A 21,741-nucleotide genomic window follows, 5' to 3' on the forward strand; every position below is an offset into this window, starting at 1 on the left:
CTTGTTAAACTTGATTTCTGCATTAGTAACTGTATTTAGAGCACAACCTAGAGCTGTTTACTGAATTTCCTGTTTGCACTTATTTTTAAAATCGTTTTTTTCTCAAAACTTGCATTTTATCTGTCTTTGGCCTAGCACTCTTGTGTGGGGTCATTTACTGCACTGTTATAACTTGTTGATACTTGTGAACCTCTGCTATCTCTGAAAAAACAAAAAAAAAACAAAAAAAAATCTTGCTTTTTTCCCACTTTTCTGAGATTTAAAAAAGTTCAGTTACAGGCTTGCTGTTCTTGAACTGTTTGTAAGTTTCTTGGAGGCCATTTTTTGCTTGGGCTAAAGGGAAGTCTCTGTTGATCAGTGGCAGTGAAAAACATTGAGCAGCCTGCCTGCCCCTGTGGGAGTGGTTACTGACTTGAAACTGTAGTTTTATTGGGCATTTTGGGTCAATTCCAAACTCCTTCATCTTCCTCTCTTAAAACCCTCTTTTGCACGGTTTTGCGCGTTTTTGTGCATAGCGCAACAGCGGGCAGCGTCGCCTAATTGGGTTTAAACTGTTCCTGGCTCCACAAAGTCTGCTCTTCACTTTTTCCCTTAGAACTGCTCTATCTCTCAATTTAAACACCATATTCTCATTCTAAGGCCCTTCACTGGTCCAATTAAGTAATCCTACAAGTTAGCACTTTTAAACCATAAGCACTACTTACTCTTATACTCTCTACGATTACCCTGTCCTCTATTGGTCCATCTTAAATTCAGTTTCCCTATATTACTCTAGCATGTCCAAAGGTCAGTCAATGGTTTCCTCTCCAGTCCAGCTGGTGAATCTGGGAATTTTGAGGCAATGTTGCAACTGTCTCATGTACACAGACAACCCTCTCCTCCTCCAAACAGGTTCAAATATATGTGAGTGATGCAACTATTTAGCCATACTGGAGGCTGAGCTCTCTCATCTCAAAGCTGGTGTTACCAGTCAGGAGGAGAAGGTAACCTCACACAACACAACTCCAGTATCACATGGTCCCACCACATCAGCGAACCAAACACATAAATACACAAAAACATACTCGGAGGCTCTGAATAAAAATCTACCTAAGCAACAGAGACCTCCAAAGCAGACATCCAAGCAAACGCTACTTCAAAACAAAACGCGCATAACACATAGCCCACAAAGTCAGTGTGCCAAGCAGCCACAGCCCTTAAGGCTGAATAACACACCTGATACTCTTGTAATAGGTGACTCTATTGTCAGACACACTGATGTCCCGCTCACCAGGCTGAATAAAGAGAAGGTCAGGGTGAGCTGCCTGTCAGGTGCTAGCATCCACCACATAACGCAAGCACTCAGGTCACTCCAAAGCAAATACAAATATGACTCAGTCATTGTACATGCTGGTGTGAATGACCTGAGACGTACCTCCCTGGACTACATGAAAAGAGACATAGAGGAGCTCTCTGATCATGTAGCCCAGGCTGGTATGACCCTGACCTTGAGCAGCATCTTACCCTCACCTAGAATGATGCCACAGTGCAAAGACAAAATGATCGATTTTAACAATTGGCTAAAATTTTGGTGTCATTCAAAGGGGATCCAGTGTCTGTCAGCCTGGGATGACATGCTCGACAAGCCACGTTGCTTCGCTAGGGACGGCTTGAACCTGTCACCACTGGGCTTTCGGATATTGGCAAAGGCTCTTGCCACCCCCATAGTGCCTTTTTTAGGCAAGGCTCAAAAGTCAAACCCACCCCCATAGACAGCACAAGGAACAAGAAACTAAGGGTAATGTTGCTTAACGCCAGAAGTCTTAACCTCAAGATGCACGCACTCGAAGCTCTCCTCAGTATGGAGAACATCGATATCTGTGCAGTGACAGAAACCTGGTTCAAGGCTCCAGAGAGCACCCCAGCACTACCAGGCTATACCTGATATCATGCTTTTCAGCCCCAAAACCCGGACCGAACCACAAAAGGAGGGGGAGTTTCCATATTTATCAAGGATATCCACACCTCCAGGTTAGTGGCATTGCACGAAATATCGGAGACCATCCATGTGCAACTAACAGTGGGCAAGACTGCTTTTCAGTTTATAGCATCCTGCAGACCACCCTCTCAAAGTCAGGAATCCCACTCGGCTTTCCTGAAAACATTGGAGAACATGAAGATCTCTCCGAACACCATTATATTGGGCGACTTCAACTACCCAAACATTGACTGGGAGCACTACTCAAGCCCCAGCACCTTAGCCCAAAGGTTCCTGGAAATTATAAACTCAAATGCTATGGAACAATTAGTCACCACTCCCACAAGAGGGGACAACATACTAGACCTGATCATTACCAACATGGGGACTCTATGCTCCACACCAGAAGTATATCCCTCATTGGTAAGATCAGACCATAAATTAATTTCCCTGGATGTCCACATCCCGACCCCACCCCCAGCCCAGAAAACCACAGTGAAAAACTTCTCAAAAGCAAACTTCTCACTTCTCAAAACTGAAGTGGAATCCTTCAAGGCCCCTAGGGCCAGTGAAAACTACGGCCCAAACTGCAGAATCCTATATAAACGCATTCTACGGACATCTCCAGGAATGCATGGATCATGCTATCCCAAACAAAACCAAGACCCAATCGTCCAAAGGCAGGCGTCCAGTCTGGTGGACCCCTGCCATAAATAAACTGTACAACAGAAGGAGGAAGCTACTGCATGATAGAGCAAAATCCCTAATAGGGAAGGCATCTCTGATCAGTACTAGCAAAAAATTACGATCCCTCATAAAATCCTCCAAGGCCAGCTTCGAGAGAAAAATTGCACAGGACACCAAAGACAATCATAAGGCTTTTTTCAGTTATGTTAGGAACCTGGGATGCATCTCCCAGACTTGTTCTGAGTTGATTCTAAACGACAAAAAATACACTGAACCCACAGACATCGCCAATATCCTGGCAGACAGGTTTAGTGCAAATTTCTCCACCCCCTCCCCCCCGAAAAGAGCAAGTATCTATTCTGGCAGAGGGCTACTTCCCAAACATCTCTGATGCTCAGGTGAAGGCTGCCCTCTCCAAAGCAAAAAAAACACTGCTTCCATGGGACCAGATGGCGTCCCAGGTTGTGTCCTACTTGAACTCCAAGAGGAACTAATCCCTCACATAAAACAGCTATACAATCTAAGCCTCACTACAGGATATGTGCCCACAGAATGGCGTACAGCAACAGTGGTCCCACTCCACAAAGGTGGAGCCTCTACGGACCCTGGAAACTATCGCTTGCTTAGACTTGCTTAGTCTGCAAGGCTATGGAGAGGATCATCATGGAGCTCATAAACAAAGACATTGGGGACCTACAGACACTAGATCCTACCCAGTTCGGCTTTGTCAAGGGCAGATCCTGCCTTTTGAACCTGGTTGACTTCTTCAAAACAGTCACCAAAGCCATAGATGAAGGGAAGGTAGTCCACACAGCCTATCTGGACCTTGTAAAGGCATTTGACACAATACCCCTCGGGCATCATAGATAAGCTATCCAGCTTAAATATAAACCCCTATGTCACAAAATGGGTCGCAAATTGATTCAAAGACAGAACCCACAGAGTGAGAGTTTCTGGAGCCATGTCAGACTCGAAACCGGTCACAAGTGGCATCCCACAGGGTTCTGTCCTGGGACCACTCTGGTTCGGTATATACTTTTCCGAGGTGAGGTAAGGCAAACGTAGGAGGACCGTGGCTCACCAAGTTCACAGACGACTGCAAACTGGGCACCATAATCGACTCTCCAGCTGACAAACATCCTTCAAAAAGGTCTCACAGAGACAGATAACTGGTGCCAGCGCCATGGTTTAAAGCTAAATGCCAAAAAAATGTGTAGTCCTACCCTTTGGCAAAAACAAATGTGCCCACAAATTACCACATAGGCGGAAACCAATTAAGTACAGAGAAAGTTATTAGGGACCTGGGGACCCAAGTTGATAGCAATCTCTCCTTTGAAAACCACATTGCCAAAGTGGTTAGAAAGACCTTCTACATAGCCCACCTCATCACGAAGGGTTTCACATCTAGATCAAGAGAGGTAATCGTGCCCCTTTATTCATCCCTCATCAGGCCCATCATAGAATGAAATGCCCCTTTTGAGATGTACCTTACCCGACACCTGCAGCAATTAGAAAGGCCCCAGAAGTATCTCACCAAGAGGATCAAGGGTCTCAAACAGATGCCATATGCTGCTCAGTTAAAAAAAACTCCAGCTCTACTCAGTTGCATACCGCCTACTTCGAGGCGTTCTATGCCTGACATACAAAACTATGTCAAATCCAGAATTAATGGACATGCTCCACCTCAGTAAATCTAAATCCCTTAGAGCCACACGCTCGAGCGACTTGAACCTCAGCACAGAAATAAATAGAACTTGCTGGAGGGACAGGTTCATAACCCAAAGGCTCCCTTCGCTCTGGAATAGAATTCCAGTTCATGTGAGGCAGAGCACCTCACTGAATCTCTTCAAGAAGAATCTCGATAGGTGGGTTGGGGATCGTAGGTTTGTCCCAGGGATTACTCCCGTGTCACTATTAGACAGAGGTACAGTAAACTAAATCTTAAAAAGGGCACAGTATACTCAAATCAAGGGGTGGCATAAGCCATACAGAATAGGGCTAGGCTTATAATTGCCCCAGGGCAGATGGCCTAGTATGAACCTATGAACCTATTAACTTCTTGAGAAAATCACCAAGGCGCTGGACGAGGGAAAGACCTTGCATACCTCGTGTCTTGACTTGGCCAAAGTATTTGACTCAATCCCCCACTCCCATATTATAGAGTAACTCTCCTAAGTGGGAATTAACCCCTACATTACCAGATGGGTAGCCAACTGTCACACTTATAAGACACATACTGTCAAAGTGGGGGACTTCACCTCTAGCCAAAGACCGGTCACAAGTGGCGTACTACAGGGTTCTGTGCTGGGACTCTTACTGTTTAATTTATTTCTCAGAAGGTTTTGTCTCAAGTGAATGGAGAACAGTTAGTCATTCTTCTGCATAAGAGAGGACCTTGCACGGGCAATTACAGACCCATGAGTCTCACCAGCCTCATATGTAAAACCATGAAAAGACTTATGGAACTAATCGGTCAGGATATAGGGAACCTCCAAACACTGGACCTGTGTCAGTTTGGATTTGTTAAGGGCAAGTCATGTTTAATCAGCTTGATAGACTTTTTTGAAAAGATCACCAGAACAGCAGATGAAGGCAAAAATGATACACACTGCATATCTCGACCTGGCCCAAGCGTTTGACACAATTCCCCCTCAGGTATACCAGCCAAGCGAAATAAACCATGATAGCTGGACTGCCAACTGGCTCTTAGATAGGACTCAGGAAATCAAAATAGGGGAGGTTACCTCCACAAAAAGACCGGTCACCAGTGGAGTCCCCCAGGGTTCTGTGCTGGGACCTCTCTTGTTTCGCTAAAAACTGTTTGTACTTTTCTGATGTAAAAGCCAATATCAAAGGGCTCTGGCTGACTTTTGCAGACGATTGCAAGCTAGAAGCAGTCATTGAATCTCCAAATGACTTGCCCATCCTTAAGGAAGGTTTGTGTCAAATAAATAACTGGTGCCAAAAATGTATTATTGTATTCTTTGGGATGTCATCTACTCCAGAGAACTACCACATTGACAATATGCTCCTAAGAGTTGACCCAGTTTGACTAACTTATGTCTGTTGTTGTAAGAAAGTGCTTCCTTCTATATTAAACAGCTTATAACCAAAGGGATTGTGTCTAGAACTAGGGATGTCATTATCCCCTTTTACTCGGCCCTCATTAGGCCAGTCGTTGAATATAATGCCTCCTTTAACATGTATCTATTCTGACACCTGTCACAACTGGAATGCCCACAGAGATACCTCACTAAAAGGATACATGGCCTAAACAACATATCCTATATGGACCGACTCAAAGCTCTGTCACTGATGTTCTTCATTCCACATTGCTGCAGTCCTAACCATTGAGAAGCAGTTTTGGGTGCAGGTTGGCGTTCTGAAATTTTCTGAAATATTTTGTTTTTCTTGCCTCAGTATTTAACGGATGTCAGAAAAAGTGAATAACTGTATTTCTTGTGGGAAACAGATACCATCACCATACCTTGTGTATACCTTGTTTAGCCTGCCTGAACGCGTGTTTTTGGATGCCGCTCTGTGCTAGATTTAACAAACGCACTATTAAGAGAAGGTTAGACTGTGCCAGGTTAGTTTTGGGAAGCGTTGTAATTATAAAATGCGGACAAAGCAGCAAAGCCTAGAGTGGAAGAACGGTTCTTTAGAAAACTCAGTGGGGAGGGTTTTGCCAGGAGTTTCTTTGGAGTCTCAGGGAGAGACTTTATTGTTACAGGATGTGTCCTCTCAGGAGGTAGGCCAGGCTGAAGGGGCTTCTCAGGTGGCTGTTCTTCCCTCTCTTCCAGGCCAGGTTTAACTTCAGTGGGGTTTCTCCTAGCTCTTCAGGATCTTTGCCTAAAACATATGCTTAAAATGGCAGAGGATTTGATTACTATGATTAGAGGTTCTATGCCCCCTCCTGATAAGAGGCCTAGGGTGGAACCTGAGTTTGAGAGTTTTGAGCAGTGTTCTTCTGAGAGTCTTTTCTTGAAGACTTGCAGGAGCTACAGGAGTATCCTCCTTATTCTGATTCTGATGTGGATGATTCTACTCCTTCAGCTTCTCCTCCTGAGGATTTTTCATTTTCAGAGACTCTGCATTCCATGAGGGAGCATTTTAAATGGGAAGGTCAAGATTTCTCTGATTCCAGGAAGAGCCTTAGGGAATTCTTGTTTTTACCCCAGCATAGGCCTTTAGCTATACCTCCTGTTCTGAATGTGGTGGAAGATGTTTTTGCAGAGGCTTCCCTGAACCCTGATTCTTTGCCTCCTGCCCCAGTTAAACCATATAGGTACTATAGGGTGCCTGAAGCTCATAAGTATCTTTTAAGAGTCCTAGGTGTTAAGGCTTCTGTTGTTAAAAATCCTGTTCCTCCTGATAAAGAGGCAAGGGCTTTGGATAGATGGGGAAAGAAAGTGTATACTTCTTCCACTTTAGCCATGAGCGTTGAATTGCCAGTTTCACATGTTAAAATATCAAAATTATCTCCTTTCACAATTGCAGTCTAAGGTGGATGCTCTGGCGGAAGGTATTGAGGAACAGGTGGCTGCCACTGGTTCTGTTCTTCTAGAGCACGCCTGGTTGAGGGATCAGAATTTAGCTGAGCATGTTAAGACAAGGATTTTGGATGCTCCTTTACAGTCTGATGTGTTGTTTGGTTCGCCTGTGGAAGCAGTTTTAAAGAAAATGGAGGACAAGGCTAAGTCTATGCAAACTGTTAAAGATTTTCCTACTAAGGGATGGACATATCCTGCTTATGATTCCCAGTCTAGGGGAGGTCTAGGGCGTGGTAGGGGCAGAGCTCAAGGTTCTTTTTCTCGTCTGGCAGCACCTTTGGGAGGAAGGCTGGCTCTTTTCAAGAAAATTGGGCACCCAGGTTTTTTTGTTATTTCCCATACCTTGCCTCCTTTCAAAGGCACATTCCTCCTTCCTACAAGAAAAAGAAAAGAAGCAAAGCAAATTTCTACTTTACTCCAAAGCCATTCACATTCAGCCAGTTCCTGTGCCAGAAAGGGGCCTAGGATTTTATTCCTGTTCTTGGTAGTACCAAAGGGGAACACGTGGAGACCAATTTCAATCTACCTTATCCTTACTTGGGCTGCTGATCTGGCTCAAAAGAAAGAAGACCTTTTACAGCATTTGGAATATGTGATAGCAGTGCTAAGATGCGTCTAGTACCCTCTCAAGACATCAAGACATGTGTGAGACTGAATACAGCAGCAAGCAGCATAGAATTTTTAACCCCGGGACAACAAAAGAATCTTTCCATTTACTTCCATCAACTATCTCTTCAGTCGGGCTGACTGCAAGGACAGTCCTTCAAGGGAGCTCATCTAAAAATGGAGTGGATACAAGACAAGTGGCCTGCCAGACTACAGCATCTACATATCAACATGATGTTAAGAAGCATCCAAATCATGGATCCGTGGAAACTTGGGATCTTGTATATTTATTGACAGACAGTGTCATGGGGAACTCCAGACATAGATCTGTTAAACCGCTCCACTAAATCAGCCAGAAAGTTTTTTTTGCACAGGTTTCATCACAGCTTGGAAAGTGGATGCTCTTTTTCTCAGTTGGAAAAATCTTCATGTGTATGCCTTTCCACCTCTGCCTCTTCTCCCAAACAGCCTGGCATATTCTGTTTGAAAACACAGCAGTCTCAACTTCCTCAACAAGTTTTAAATGATGGAAGATTTTTTTTTTTTTGAGCAGCAAAGAATTTGGAGATTTCTGAGCTAATTTTGAGTGTGGCTCTTCAATATCTTACTGAGTTATTGGACAACAAACTATTCTATTGGATTTGGTTTTGCATTGCATTTTGTTATTCCCCATGGCAAGGAGAGATTTCCAGCTGGGATAGGCCTCATTCCACACTAGCTACTGCCACTTCAACAGCATTCTAAGGGGGTGGCAACTAAGGATATTTTGGGCAGCTACAATTTTGTATATATATATTTTATTTTTGGTGAGGAGTGTTTGTTTTTTTTTTTTTTGGCCTTGTCTTTTTAGGTCTCTGACATCTGGGGGCAGAAATTCTCTGTGTTCTACAGACTGCTAAGAGATGATCTGTATCTGTCATACAAAGTGTCTGGCATAGAAAGCATGCTCTGACCCAGTACTGATGGATTTGGTGTACGTGAGAAAGTCAAATGACATCATAAATACTCTGTCTAGGGATCTAAACCTCTTCTGCAACATCAGCAGAATGATTTGGAGGGACAGATGTATCTCGCAGAGCATACCACTGCTCTGAAACAGACTCCCCATTCACATAAAACAAACTTAATCCCTGTCCATATTAAAGCACACCTTGGATCTATGAATGGGAAACAGAAAACTTACCCCAGGACTGCTCCCTGTACTACTAATGGACAGAGGCAGCTCCTAAATGCTTTATCCCATGCATAGGTCCCCTTATCGCGAGTATGATCCCAGTTATTCTCATTAGTCCTCATACTGTCTTAACCCATGGTCGTTTTTTAAATGTTGTGCATAACTATACTTTGTATTAATGTGTAGAATTGCTGTCTTATATAGTTATCTGTATCATTGTGAATGTAGTCATCTGGTATTGTTACTTTATGCCACCTTTGTATTAGGAAAGTTTTGTGCTCTGTGATGAACTTGTGTCATTTTGGTAAAGTTACAGAAAAAAACATCATTTAACAGTCATATTTTAAGGAATTTTCCCCCCTGTTTTGTAGCCAACTTTCCAGATAGAGTTGTGGAGCATCTTCCGGCTGATATTCCTACGGGTATATATTATGGCTGGGCATGTGTTGGACATGGAGAAGTGCACAAGATGGTGATGAGCATTGGTTGGAATCCTTTTTATAAAAATGAAAAGAAATCAATGGTGAGCGTCTTCTAATTACTGTTCTAGAAACAAGTCAACACATTTTTGCAGGAAAGAAAAACATGCTATGACATTTGTCATTGTTTTATGGACACTGATATTTTTATGTTGTCATAATGACTCTCTTTAGAGAAGTTTTAATAGACAAATACGATTTTTATAGTAAAAGATGGCTAAAGACTGGAATCTTTCTAAGCACTAAATGCTGTGTTTGGCTTGGACTAAGGACCAGGTTCCAAAAGAGATGATCTCAGTCTATCTGTAAACAGACTTATACCAGGTGCCAGATTGAACAAGACCTGCTCTTAGTGTAGGCGACTGACTCTGGTATAGTACACTGTCATTTACATTGGGTACAAGTCTTTTGGAATCAGGCCCTAAATCTGTACAGCTTGCTATTAAATAAAATTTGTCTACCCTGAGAAAAATGTCATGCTATATTGAAAGAGGTGCCATATCTGGGTGTCTCTGCATATATGCATTTTTATGCTTGTGCACTAATGCTTGCATATACTGTAGATTTACCCTCTTTACCTTTAGCGCCTATACTTGCTAAGCAGCAGTACAGTACCTAATTGTATTACTTAATTCACATGTGGTTATATGGTTTGAAGAGAAATGTTTGTATATAATGTGCTTATGTGCACATGACCGATAAATAAGTTTGTAATTGTTGCAAGTATTGTGGTATTATCCAGGTGTGTGTGTGTGTGTGTGTGTGTGTGTGTGTACACACACACACGCGCACACACACACACACACACACACAAAGATGCCTTTTGCTGTTTTTGTATACATCTGTACACTTGTGTATGTGTAAATATATCTATAAAATGTATAGTCAGAGAGTTTTTTAATTTAATTGAAAAATACATATGTAGCACGTATACACGCGCATTTGTGTACATCTGTATACATATGTAAATGGATTTATTCCTTTTAGTTTTTTTTTCAAGGGACATTGCATTGGGAGATATGTTGTTGAACGTCTGTTGTGAGCCCCCTAACTGGGTGAAGAAAGTCATCAAATTCAATTTAGTCAACTCCTTTCACAGATTGAGGAACAGTTCACACACATCTATACATATATATGTATGTATTAAAAAAGTAGCAAATGCAGAGCTGTAGTAACTGCATGGGGATAAAGTTGATCTGTCACAGCATGAAATTTGTTGTATATATTAAAACTGTGTGCTTGTGTGTGTAAATTTAGAGATTGGATTGTTCCCCTTTGTATTATATTGTGATCATGTAATTAATGTGTGTGTGTGTGTGTGTGTGTGTGTGTGTATATATATATATATATATATATATATATATATATATATATATATATATATATATATATATATATATATTTATTTTATTTTATTTATTTATTTATTTTACATTTGTTGACCGGGCTAGTCTAGCTGGATACATGTCCATTTTCAGTAGAGGCCCGGGGAGAAAAGCTCCAAAGAACAGAAGTCGATAGACAAAATATCAGCAGATCAGTAATTATTAATACATTCATAGGCAAAATAAAGCAAGCAAGTAGGTCATACATATTGTTTAAAAGAGGTACAGACTTATGTAGATGGCCTAACATGGCTACATTGTAGACCTTTAAGGTTTTGGGTTGGGTAGAGGCTTCGGTGGGCCTGGGATGTTTGCTGTTAGTCTGGATTAGAGCAAGGGCATAGCCATTGGGAGTTTAGGAGAACCTTGAGGTGTTTTTTGAATTGGTGAAGAGAGGTCATGTGTCTTAGGTTGTTTGGGAGGGCATTCCAGGATTTGCCAATGGAATTGGCATAGAGTGCCTCACCTCCCGAGTTGTTAGATTTAATGGTCTGTACATATATATATATATATATATATATATATATATATATATATATATATATATATATATATATATATATATATATATATAGCATTGGTGTGCAGAGCTGTAGTAACTACAGGGGGATAAAATTGATCTGTCACAGCATGAAGTTTGTTTGTTTGTTTTGTTTATTTGACATTTGTTTACAGGGTGGCCTGATTGGGTCTACAGAACCCGTTTTCAGCAGAGGCCTGGGGAGAAAAGTTCCCCACACAGTACAATGCAAATACAGTATAATCCACACAGTACAATGCAAATACAGTATAATCCAATACAATAAAGATTTTACATTAGAAATACTATACAAAAAATAAGTTGAAAAAACAAACTGCTACAAGATGTAATATATTGCTACACATCTAGACAATTCTATACAGTTAACAGACTATAATAGTCACTCGCATCATACATGATGTAGACAGTGTCCAAAAAAAAGTACATATGTAGTGCAATGTGTGACATTGACTTTTTATAGTACTTGCAAAATAGAATGTTTGTTAGTTTCAGTTACGAAAATAGCAGCCAGAAAGTTAGTGATGCAGATATATAGCGAGAGAGAGTTGAGAAGAATAGAAGCAATAAAGCCTGAGCAGTAGCTTACAGATATGGTATAGAAGCAAAGAAGGAGTTAGAAGAGCTTTAGGATCTTGCAGTCTGTGAGGGTTTGAAATGTGACAGAAGAGGAAGACGCGAGCATTAGTCAGGCTTTATGCAGGAGCAGAGCCATGTATTTTTGAGATGATTTTTTAAAAAGGCTTTGAAATGGGTTAGGCCAGGCATAGACCTGGTAGCTAGAGGTAGTGAATTCCAATGTATAGAGACAGTATGAATACAGAGAGTGACCAGGTTTTCTTGTGGGTTTTGAGATAGCTAAGAGGTTTTTGTCTTCTGATTGTAGGGATCAATTTGGTGTGTAAGGTGTGACTAGATTGGCTAGTACAGGGCAGGCAGTAGGCTTGAAAATAAGGTGCAAGGTGGATAGCTGAATAAAGGGAAGCTGGTTGGGTAGTTCAAGCCAGTGTAATTCTAGGAGTGGTTTACAGTGGTGTGTGATATTCAGAGTTTGTGGCAAACTTTGCAACTGTGTTGTAGCACTGTTCCAACTTGCTTAGGGTGGAATTTCATAAGTTAGTTAAGATAGGGGCACCATAAAGAAGGGAGGGAAGTAAAAATGTTTTTGCAAGGGTAGTTTAGTTGCTGCAGCAAAGAAATTTAAACAAGAGTCCCATTTTTTAATGAGTTTTCTTTATATTTTGCTATATATGGGGGTCAAATGAAAGTTGTCAATAATAACAAGTAGAAGTTTGGTTTCCTGCACTATTTCTAGGGCAGTGTTGTCTGATACAAGGATGTTGAAATGATCAGGGATGGGGGAGGTATTTTTGGTATGAAAGAGTACTAGTTTTGTCTTCTTTGGATTACGAAAGAGTTTGGCATTTCTTAGCCAGGATTCGACTGCTGTAAAGGACTGTTGAGTTTTTGAGAGAAGTTCTGGTAATGATTGAGCAGTGCAGATTATGCTGCATCAGCGTATCTAATGAGGGTCCCAGGGTGAGAGGCAATGTGAAGGTTGCTTGTGAAAATGTTGAAGAGTAGGGGTCCTAGGATGGAGCCTTGGGGGACTCCAGTAGGGTTGTGGAGAAAGGTTGAGAGCTTGTTGGACCATTTCACTGCTTGTTTACGATCCTTGAGGTAGCTCTGAAACCATTTTACTGTGTTATGTGAGAAGCCTGTTAGTGTGTTCAAAAGTAAGGGGTGAGGCACTGTGTAAAAGGCCTTGGAGGGATCAAGGAATACTGAGGCTGTATCGCATCCTGTATCTCTGGCCTTGTTCACGGTGTCTGTAAAAGGTAATAGGGCTGTAGCTGTGCTGTGGCTAGGTTGGAAGCCATGTTGGGTTGTGGTTAAGATTGTTTTGCAATAGATATTGCATTACCTGCTGATGGATACCTCTCTCTCTCTCTCTCTCTGTCTCTGTCTCTCTCTCTCTCTCTCTCTCTCTCTCTCTCTCTCTCTCTCTCCCCCCCTCTCTCTCTCCTCTCGAAAATTTTGGATGTGGGTGACAACATGGATATAGGACGGAAGTTGGATGGATCAAGACTTGCCTCCTTTCTGGATGTGGGTGATGCGAGATTGTTTCCATATAGTAGGTACTTCTGATTCGGATAAAGACCTATTTATAAGGATACTGATTGTGTAGGCAACTGAGTTAGCAGCCAATTTGAGGTAGTATGGGGGGAGATTGTCAGCTGAAGTAGAGCAGGGTTTTAGTTTTTGTAGCAGTTTCTTAATGGTGTCAGTGGGTATGGGCTGAAATGAGAATGGGTTTTGTATGACATTTTGTTGAGTGGGGGGGGTTAGTAATGACAGGGTTAGAAGTAGTTGAGAGCCTGGGGTCGGTGTCTGAATAGGTTGAAGGGTGGGGGGGTCCAGCATTAGGGGTGTTATTTAGTAGGTCTGAAATTGATTTTATGAAGTGCTTGTTAAAGTTTTTTGCTATTTTTGATGATAAAAGGGTGTGCTCTTCATTTCTTCCATGGTTAAGTAGAGACGATATGGATTGCCAAAATTTACTGGGGTTGATTTCATGCTAGAGTTGAAGCTGGGAGTAATACGACTTCTTATCTCTGATTTAGTTTTGTCACTTTGTTACATAGTGTTTTGAAATTAACATGATTTTGTTAATTTTTGTTCTGTCTCCAGGTTATCCAGGGTAGGTCCCTTTGCTTCATCAGGTGTTTACATTCCTTAGAGAACCATGGTGCTGAGTTCTTTTTGATTCTTTTCATACGAATGGGAGATAGTCTATTAAGTATGTGAAGGAGCTAGTGTATTAATTATGTGAAGGAAGGTGTTATTAAAGTATAGTACAGTTTCATTAAGCGGTAGTTGTTTAAGGGCTGTCCAGTCTATTTCCTGTAGGAGATTGTTGAATTTATGCTGACAAAAGTTAAAGTTCCTAACTAATTTTATAGTGCGTGCTGTTAGTTGTTAGGAGTTTGTTCTAAGGGAGTAAGCTGGCAGATGATCGCTCAGGGAGCTAGACAGTGTACCAGAAGAGGGGCAATTGGCAGGGTGGGATACTAGAATCCAGTCTAAGGTGGATTGGCAGGTAAGATCTTTGCTCTATCCTGTTGGAACATTGATAAGCTGAGAAAAAACGTACAGATTTATACTATTTGTGGGGGAGTCAGAAACTATGATTTGCCAATCTATATTTATGTCTCCTAAGATTATTGTTTCAAGGTTTATTGTTTGTGATGTCCAGGATAAAATATTTTCCAACACTAGTATATTGTTACCTGGTGGGATATATATTACTATTATCCAAATTCTTTTTGACATATTGAGGTTCAAAAAGGAGATTAGTACCTCATCATTGGAAAAGATAGGTATATTACTAGTGTTAGGGTGTGATGTTGAATGTAGAGGGACATAGAAGTGCTATCCCTTCCGCCTGCAATGTTTGGAGGTATTATTTCTGAGTCTTTTACATTGGGATGTAGCCATGTTTCAGTAAGGGCTAGGTAAGTTATGGGAAAGAGTAGTGGAAGCTAGGTTAAGAAGGGAGTTGATGATTAGTGAGCAGCAGTATGGTTTCATGCCTGGAAATAGCACTACAGATGCGATGTTTGCTCTGTGAGTGTTGATGGAGAAGTATAGAGAAGGTCAGGAGTTGCATTGTGTCTTTGTGGACTTGGAGAAAGCATATAACAGGGTGCTTAGAGAGGAGTTGTGGTATTGTATGAGGAAGTCAGGAGTGGCAGTGAAGTATTTTGAGTGGTACAGGATATGTACGAGTGTTGTGTGACACTGGTGATGTCTGCGGTAGGAGTGATGGATGTGTTTAAGGTGAGAGTGGGATTGCATCAAGGATGACCTCTGAGCCCTTTCTTATTTGCAATGGTGATGGACAGGTTGACAAACGAGATCAGACAGGATTCCCCATGGACAATTATGTTTGTGGATGACATTGTTATCTATAGTGAGAACAGGGAACAGGTTGAGAGGACCTTGGAGCGGTGGAGATATACTCTAGAGAGGGAGAGGAGAGGGAGAGGAATGAAGGTCAGCAGGACTAAGACAGAATATATGTGTGTGAATGAGAGGGAGGATAGAGGAATGGTAAGGAGGCAGGGAGTAGAGTTGGCGAAAGTGGATGAGTTTAAATAACTTGGGATCAAGAGTTCAGAGTAATGCTGAGTGTGGAAGAGAGATGAAGAAGAGAGCACAGGCATGGTGGAGTGGTTGGAGAAGAGTGTCAGGAGTGATTTGTGACATACTGGTACCAGTAAGAGTGAAAGGGTCTACAAGAGGGTAGTGAGACCAGCTGTGTTATATGTGTTAGATTCGGTGGCATTGACAAAAAGGCAGGAGTCTGAGCTGGAGGTGGCAGAGTTACAGATGTTAGGATTTGGGTGTAACTGGGATGGACAGGATTAGGGATCAGAATTGGACAGTTTGGAGACAAAGCCAAAGATTTATGTCAAAAGATATAAAGAAGGAACCTTTATCATGTTCTGTTTTCAAAAATACTAAATCGCACCAACAAAAAGAACCACTTCAGCTAAACCAAATTCCTGAACTACCATGGTAGACAGTTGCTACAGATATTTTCAAATGGAATGGTCAGATTACTTGGTGTTAGTAGACTCTTATTCGAATTGGTTTGAAATTGACCTTCTTCCTAATTTAACGTCCAGCACTGTCATCATGAAATTGAAGAGACATTTTTCTGTTCATGGTGGTCTGCACAACGTCGTACTTGACCATGGTGCACAGTTTACAAGTCAGTAGTTCAACAATTTTGCTGGGTCTTGGGACTTGGTCCCTATTACTAGTAGTCCTGAGTATCCATAGTCCAATGGATTAGCTGAGCGTGCAGTTCAAAGTGCAAAATGTTTGTTGGAGAAATCTAGGAGTGGTGATACTGATGTTTTTCTTAACCTAATTAATCTCAGAAACATTCCTCGATAATCTGTTTGGTTCACCTGCTCAGAGATTTATATCCAGACTGACTAGGACAACTTTTCCAATCAGTAAACAATTATTGGTTCCAAATGTGAAGAACAACAGGATGATCAAGGCTCAACTTTTGAAAAAACACCAGTCACAAAAGTTGTACTATGATAAAGCCAGCAAACCTGTTAGACCATTAGGAGAAGGTGAGATTGTGAGAATGCAGATATCTAAAGGATATGACTGAGTGGGAATTGTCAAAAATATTTGTTTAGAAATGTGATCTTACAATCTTGTGGAATGGACTTCAGAAGGAATCGAATACACATATTACCAGTCTCCGAACCAGTGAAGCAGCAGATTGCCTGTGCCAGAGACCATTTCTCAGACTGACTCTACACCTGTTCGAATTCCAGTGTTGACTGTAAAAGAATCCCCAGAGGCTGTCCCTGTTGCTAAACCCAGTCAAGTTTTTATGTGTCCAGCTCTAGTAGAATTTCTAGATCTATTCCGAGATACACAATGATTTGGACTTGGAATTAATTTGTTACTACATGATGATGTGATATCTAGCTTGTAAAATGTCTTGTTCTCCTATTGCACGTCGAACAAATCCAAGAGGGAGGATGTAGATCATTGTGTTTTGTATCTAGTCAGCCATTGCAGCTAGATTGCACGTGCCTATATTACTGAACACGTGCAAGATTAGTGCCATTTTGTATAGTCAGAGTGAATGCAGGCATGAATGGAGATGCACATGCGAGTGTGTCTGAAGTAATGAGTGAGTCAGTTGGCTAAAATATACATTCCAATTACAGCTCCTGATGGGTTTATGTACAACAAACAACTTGAACCCATCACAGTGCCTCAGTGTCTCATTTGAGTATAAGAAACATGAGACAACACACACACGATGCATGTGCATCTTTCATAGTAATCTAGTGCCCATTCTACTCAGTACTGTAAACCTACAGAACTAGGCACAGCCATGCTTATTAGGGGCAATGCTTCTGAGCTTCCCTGTGTCTTACATTGTCTCTCATAAGAATGGGTGGAAACTTCCAAAATGCAGCCAATCAGCAAACAGAGTAGTTTGGTCCCTGTGGAATATACTTTTGACAGCTAGTAGGTAAAGAGAGAGTGCTGTATGTTGACAAATTGTCATTAAATCAGCAAAAAAAAAAAGACTGACAAAAGCAAAGTCAACCAACATACAAAGACACACACTGGCATATGCCAGGATCTTTCATTAAAGGACACTCGCACACGCTCACACTCTCGCGCACACACACTCGCACTCCCCTGTCACACACTCGCACACCTGGGAAAGGCTGGCACAGATCCACCTGTTGTGCCCCTTTCTCCCAAGACTATAAGGTAGTTAGCACTGCCACCAGAACCCCTGCCAGCTACTTTAAGGCTCTTACAAGGGTACCCAAGTATACAGAGTGAAATTAATATTAATACAAATGGTAATGCTAACCAAACAGCAAGGCATTCAGGGGTGGCCATAATTATCACCAAATAAATATGTGCAAATACTCTCAGCGTAAATATTTTCTAAAAAGAATGAGAAGTTTAAATATATTTAATAATAAATAACGAAAGAACATAAAAATACTAAATATCTATTTGCATTAAACACCGAATATTAAAAATAACACTGACAGTTTTACAGTTATAGAAAAAGTGTGCTTCTAATCTAACTATATTTTCCTGACTAATTTTAAAAGAATTACTGTTCTCTAGTTAAGTTACTTGCTACTCCAAGGCAAGATGATGTCAATGAGTGGTATTTGTCGTTAGATACAAGAGAGAATACAGAATGCTCCTGAGACTTCAGTCTCCTCGAGTATTAAAACATTATTTCTGTACAGAATGACATATCATACATCCGGTCATCTGATTCTGTTTCCTGCACTATCCACCATCACTAGAAGCTGACATGATTTTAGCACCTATATGTTGTCATACGCACAGATAGAGCTTTGTTCAGTGGTACAGCTGCTGGAAGTCATAAAACCATTCCACTCTTCCTACAGGAGCTACAGCCTACTCTCTAGCGCAGACATTGTGTCTCTGGCTCCATTCAAAACTGTGGGATAACACCTTAATAGCTTAACACATAAAGTAATTTAATTTCAGATATATTTTGAAGTTTAAGATTAACCTCTTCACTTCCATTCCTCTCTTAAAACATATGCATTTAATTCAGTTACGATAATACATGTACATTTCTTTGCTTCCAGCAGAGCACACTGTTGATACATTTTTCAGCACAAGCATCTGTACAAATCAGTTTGATATTCAAATGACATAATTATTTACAAAATTCCAGCTAGCTGTGCTGGCGTATGTTACACATCAACTGCCCTACTTCTCCTGGCATGATTGGCAGTACCTCCTATCATCGCATGTAATTACATCATTCACAGACGCAAGCATATATATGTGTGTATTTTATGATGTGTGCAACTGTGTGCTTGCTTTTGTGCACACATACATAGCTATACAAATTTTTGTCCGTTTTTTTGACAGCCAGCTCACTGAGCACAATCTCAAGTTTAAGATGTGCCCTGGCAAAAAGCCAACAAATTTACAGTGAGATGCAATCTCCCTAACTTGCTGGTCATAGATATGTTCCAAACCACTAGAGGTAAACATTTTTGTAGGGGACATGCTCCTGCCAACCACCATGTGGAGGACTGTGTCCCCCATATTCCCACTGTTTGTATGCACTAATGCTGCTGCTTCTTCTTTTGGCTGTTCCCGTTAGGGGTCACCATAGCAGATCATCCATTTACATTTCTTCCTGTCCTCGGCATCTTGCTCTGCCACACCAACCACCTGCATGTCCTCTCTCTCACTAGAGCCATAAACCGTATCTTAGGCCTTCCTTTTTTCCTCTTACGTGGCGGCTCCATCCTTATCCTTTTCCCAGTATACCCAACATCCCTCCTCAGCACATGTCCAAACCAATGCAATCTCTCCTTTCTGGGTATAGCAGAATTTTCCCACAGCTGGGTTTGTTTAATCACTCAGGCTTTGTTCTCATGATTAAACCTTACCAGACGTGGGTACGTCCTGATATACCCACATGCAGTTGGATTGTTGCTTAAACATAACTTCTTGAAATGTTATTATGGTAACTCTTGCAACTGCTCAAGCATTCACCCTGGAGAAAATTGACCACATCAGTTATAATACCTTAAAATATGTAGCTCCATATAAAGATGTTATTGCTAAGTGAGAAGCACTCTGATTTAAATCACGATTTATTTCACTAGATTATAGCCATCAACTAAAATGTTACTGTAGAACTCCAGCATTACTAGATTTGAGTTCCAGTTGCATGTACATCTGTGGTGTAGTGCATGCATTGTTTCTGGGTAGCCATCTTCCATCCCATCAAATTCCTGACTATCAGAAAAATGTGACTATGGGTCAGTCATAATTCTTAAGTCACAGACAAGCAGCTATTCATTTAATTGCGCACTTCTGAAAAGTGAAGAAGGCAACCCTTTCAGATTTCCCAGTGACATGTAAAATGTAGATGTTAAGTTGTCTATCTCGCCTTCATTCTTGCTGGATGGGTTCGGAGCCGACCTTGGCTCCGACTCGGCCACTCTAAAAGCTCGAGAGTTGGTTCCACCGGCTCGAGGCTCCCCCTATATCCCACAATGCTAGGCGTGAGTTACCTCAGATCTCGTTTGCCGCTACAGCGATCGAGGTGTGTTTTCTACCGGCTCCAGGTTAGTGAAAGTTGGACTAGTTTAAATTCTTTAGACTTAGGCTAGCTCTGTGTATTTTCTTTCCCTTTAGTGTAGTGGACTTATTATCCCTTCTACCTTTTATCCAGCCCCCTTTTTCTAAAGAACTTATAGTTCTTTCCCTAAGGCCTTCGGGCCCTTCCTTCCCTATCCTTAGGGTGTGTATGTGTTTAATTAGGGAGTTCTATTTAACTTACCCTTAGTTTAAATAATTCCCTTTGAACCCTATTAGTGTAATCTGTGTGTGTGTGTTTTCTGTGTGTGATTACACTTTGGTTCCTTGAATATGTCCAAGGATACAAAGGTCTCAGGCTTCAAGAAGTGTGACTCGTGCTGTCAGAAAATGTCTCTGACAGACGGTCACACTTCTTGTGTGTATTGCCTGGGACCTTTACACCTGCAGGACTCTTGTGCTGTATGCCATGGCTTCAGCCCTAGAGTCCTGCAGGAGAGATCTCACTCCTCCAGGTCATCGAGGCTCTTGGATCACGACCTCCAGAGGGTAGTGAGTAGACTTTTGAAGTCCGAGGCACTGGCCCAAATGCTCCAGAGTCCGACTCATCAGTCGATGCCTCAACTTGTTCCAATAAATATTCCTCCTCCGACTCCTTTGAGCTCGGAGCCGGGGCGTCTCGGGACCGAGACTGTGGTAGCGTCGGAGCCGATACATTTGTCTTCGGCTCCGATTTCTTCTTTTGAAGAATCTCGGCGCCGGGCTTCCCTCGTCGGCTCCGAGGGGGTGAGTGGCATCGGACCCTTGTCCGACCCCCCTCCCTCTCGGTGCTTCGGCGCTGGTGAGTTCGGCTCCGACATCGGCCTCGGAGCCATCTCTGTCGGTGCCGAGGGAGGTTGTCAGCTTCTCGGAGTGGGGACCTCTGGCTCTGCCTGACAGGGGTGCATTCGAGGTCATGCGGAGTGTGTTGGAACCTTGTTCGACTCCACAGTCGGCTCCGTCAGCCCCTCCCACTTCGGTGCCTTTGGTTATGTCGACTCACTCCCTCATCCCAGACCGCAGAGAGCAAGCTCCTCAAGAATCCCCTGTGGGGATCTCATCCTCTTCGAGGCCTCTCCTGAATTGGCAGGGGAGCCCCTAGGAAGAGAAAGTGTAAGAGGAAGCACATAGACTCACCTGAGTCTGTCACCTCTGACACAGATTTAGAGGATTCCGAGGGTTCCCCACGTTCCCCTTCTGAAGATGTCTCTTTCGCAGACATTCTAGAGATCCTGAAACAGAGGGGAAATTGGCCAGCCCTTAACCCTTCGGAGGATGAATCTGTGTATCTTGAGGCGTTTGGCTCTCGCCCTTCCACCTCCTGGGTGTCCCCCTTTGATCCCCTCATGCAGGTGGTTGCAAAGAAGGCCTGGGCGGCTCCTGATTCAGTGGACCCTACCCCAGGAGACCCTCCAAATTTATAACAGCACCAACTGACAAGCAATTTCTCACAAAAGGTGTTTCTGTGGATGCTATGGTGGTAGCTGCTGCCACCAAGAAGGAACTAGCTGATCCTTCAGTGCCTGTTCATCCCCTAACAAAGAATCTAGGTCTATGGACAGGTACAGGAAGCGGATGTTCTCGTCAGCGACCTTTGCTATGCGTTCGCTGAACTACCTATGCCATTTTACTCGTCTTCAAAGAGACTTGATC

The 21,741-nt window shown here is 42.2% G+C and overlaps 1 protein-coding gene across 1 annotated transcript in view; it reads left to right on the forward strand.

Annotated features, from left to right (window-relative positions):
- The window catches only part of RFK (riboflavin kinase), a 176,167-nt gene that overhangs the window by 28,688 nt on the left and 125,738 nt on the right, over nt 1-21,741 (forward strand). The window contains exon 2 of the mRNA XM_044060854.1: nt 9,349-9,500. Within this exon, the coding sequence (XP_043916789.1) occupies nt 9,349-9,500 (152 nt within the window). The remainder of the gene's footprint in view (nt 1-9,348; nt 9,501-21,741) is intronic.

The sequence above is a fragment of the Protopterus annectens genome, chromosome 2.part0 (assembly GCF_019279795.1).
Source record: "Protopterus annectens isolate FY-2018-M chromosome 2.part0, PAN1.0, whole genome shotgun sequence".
NCBI lineage: Eukaryota > Metazoa > Chordata > Ceratodontiformes > Protopteridae > Protopterus > Protopterus annectens.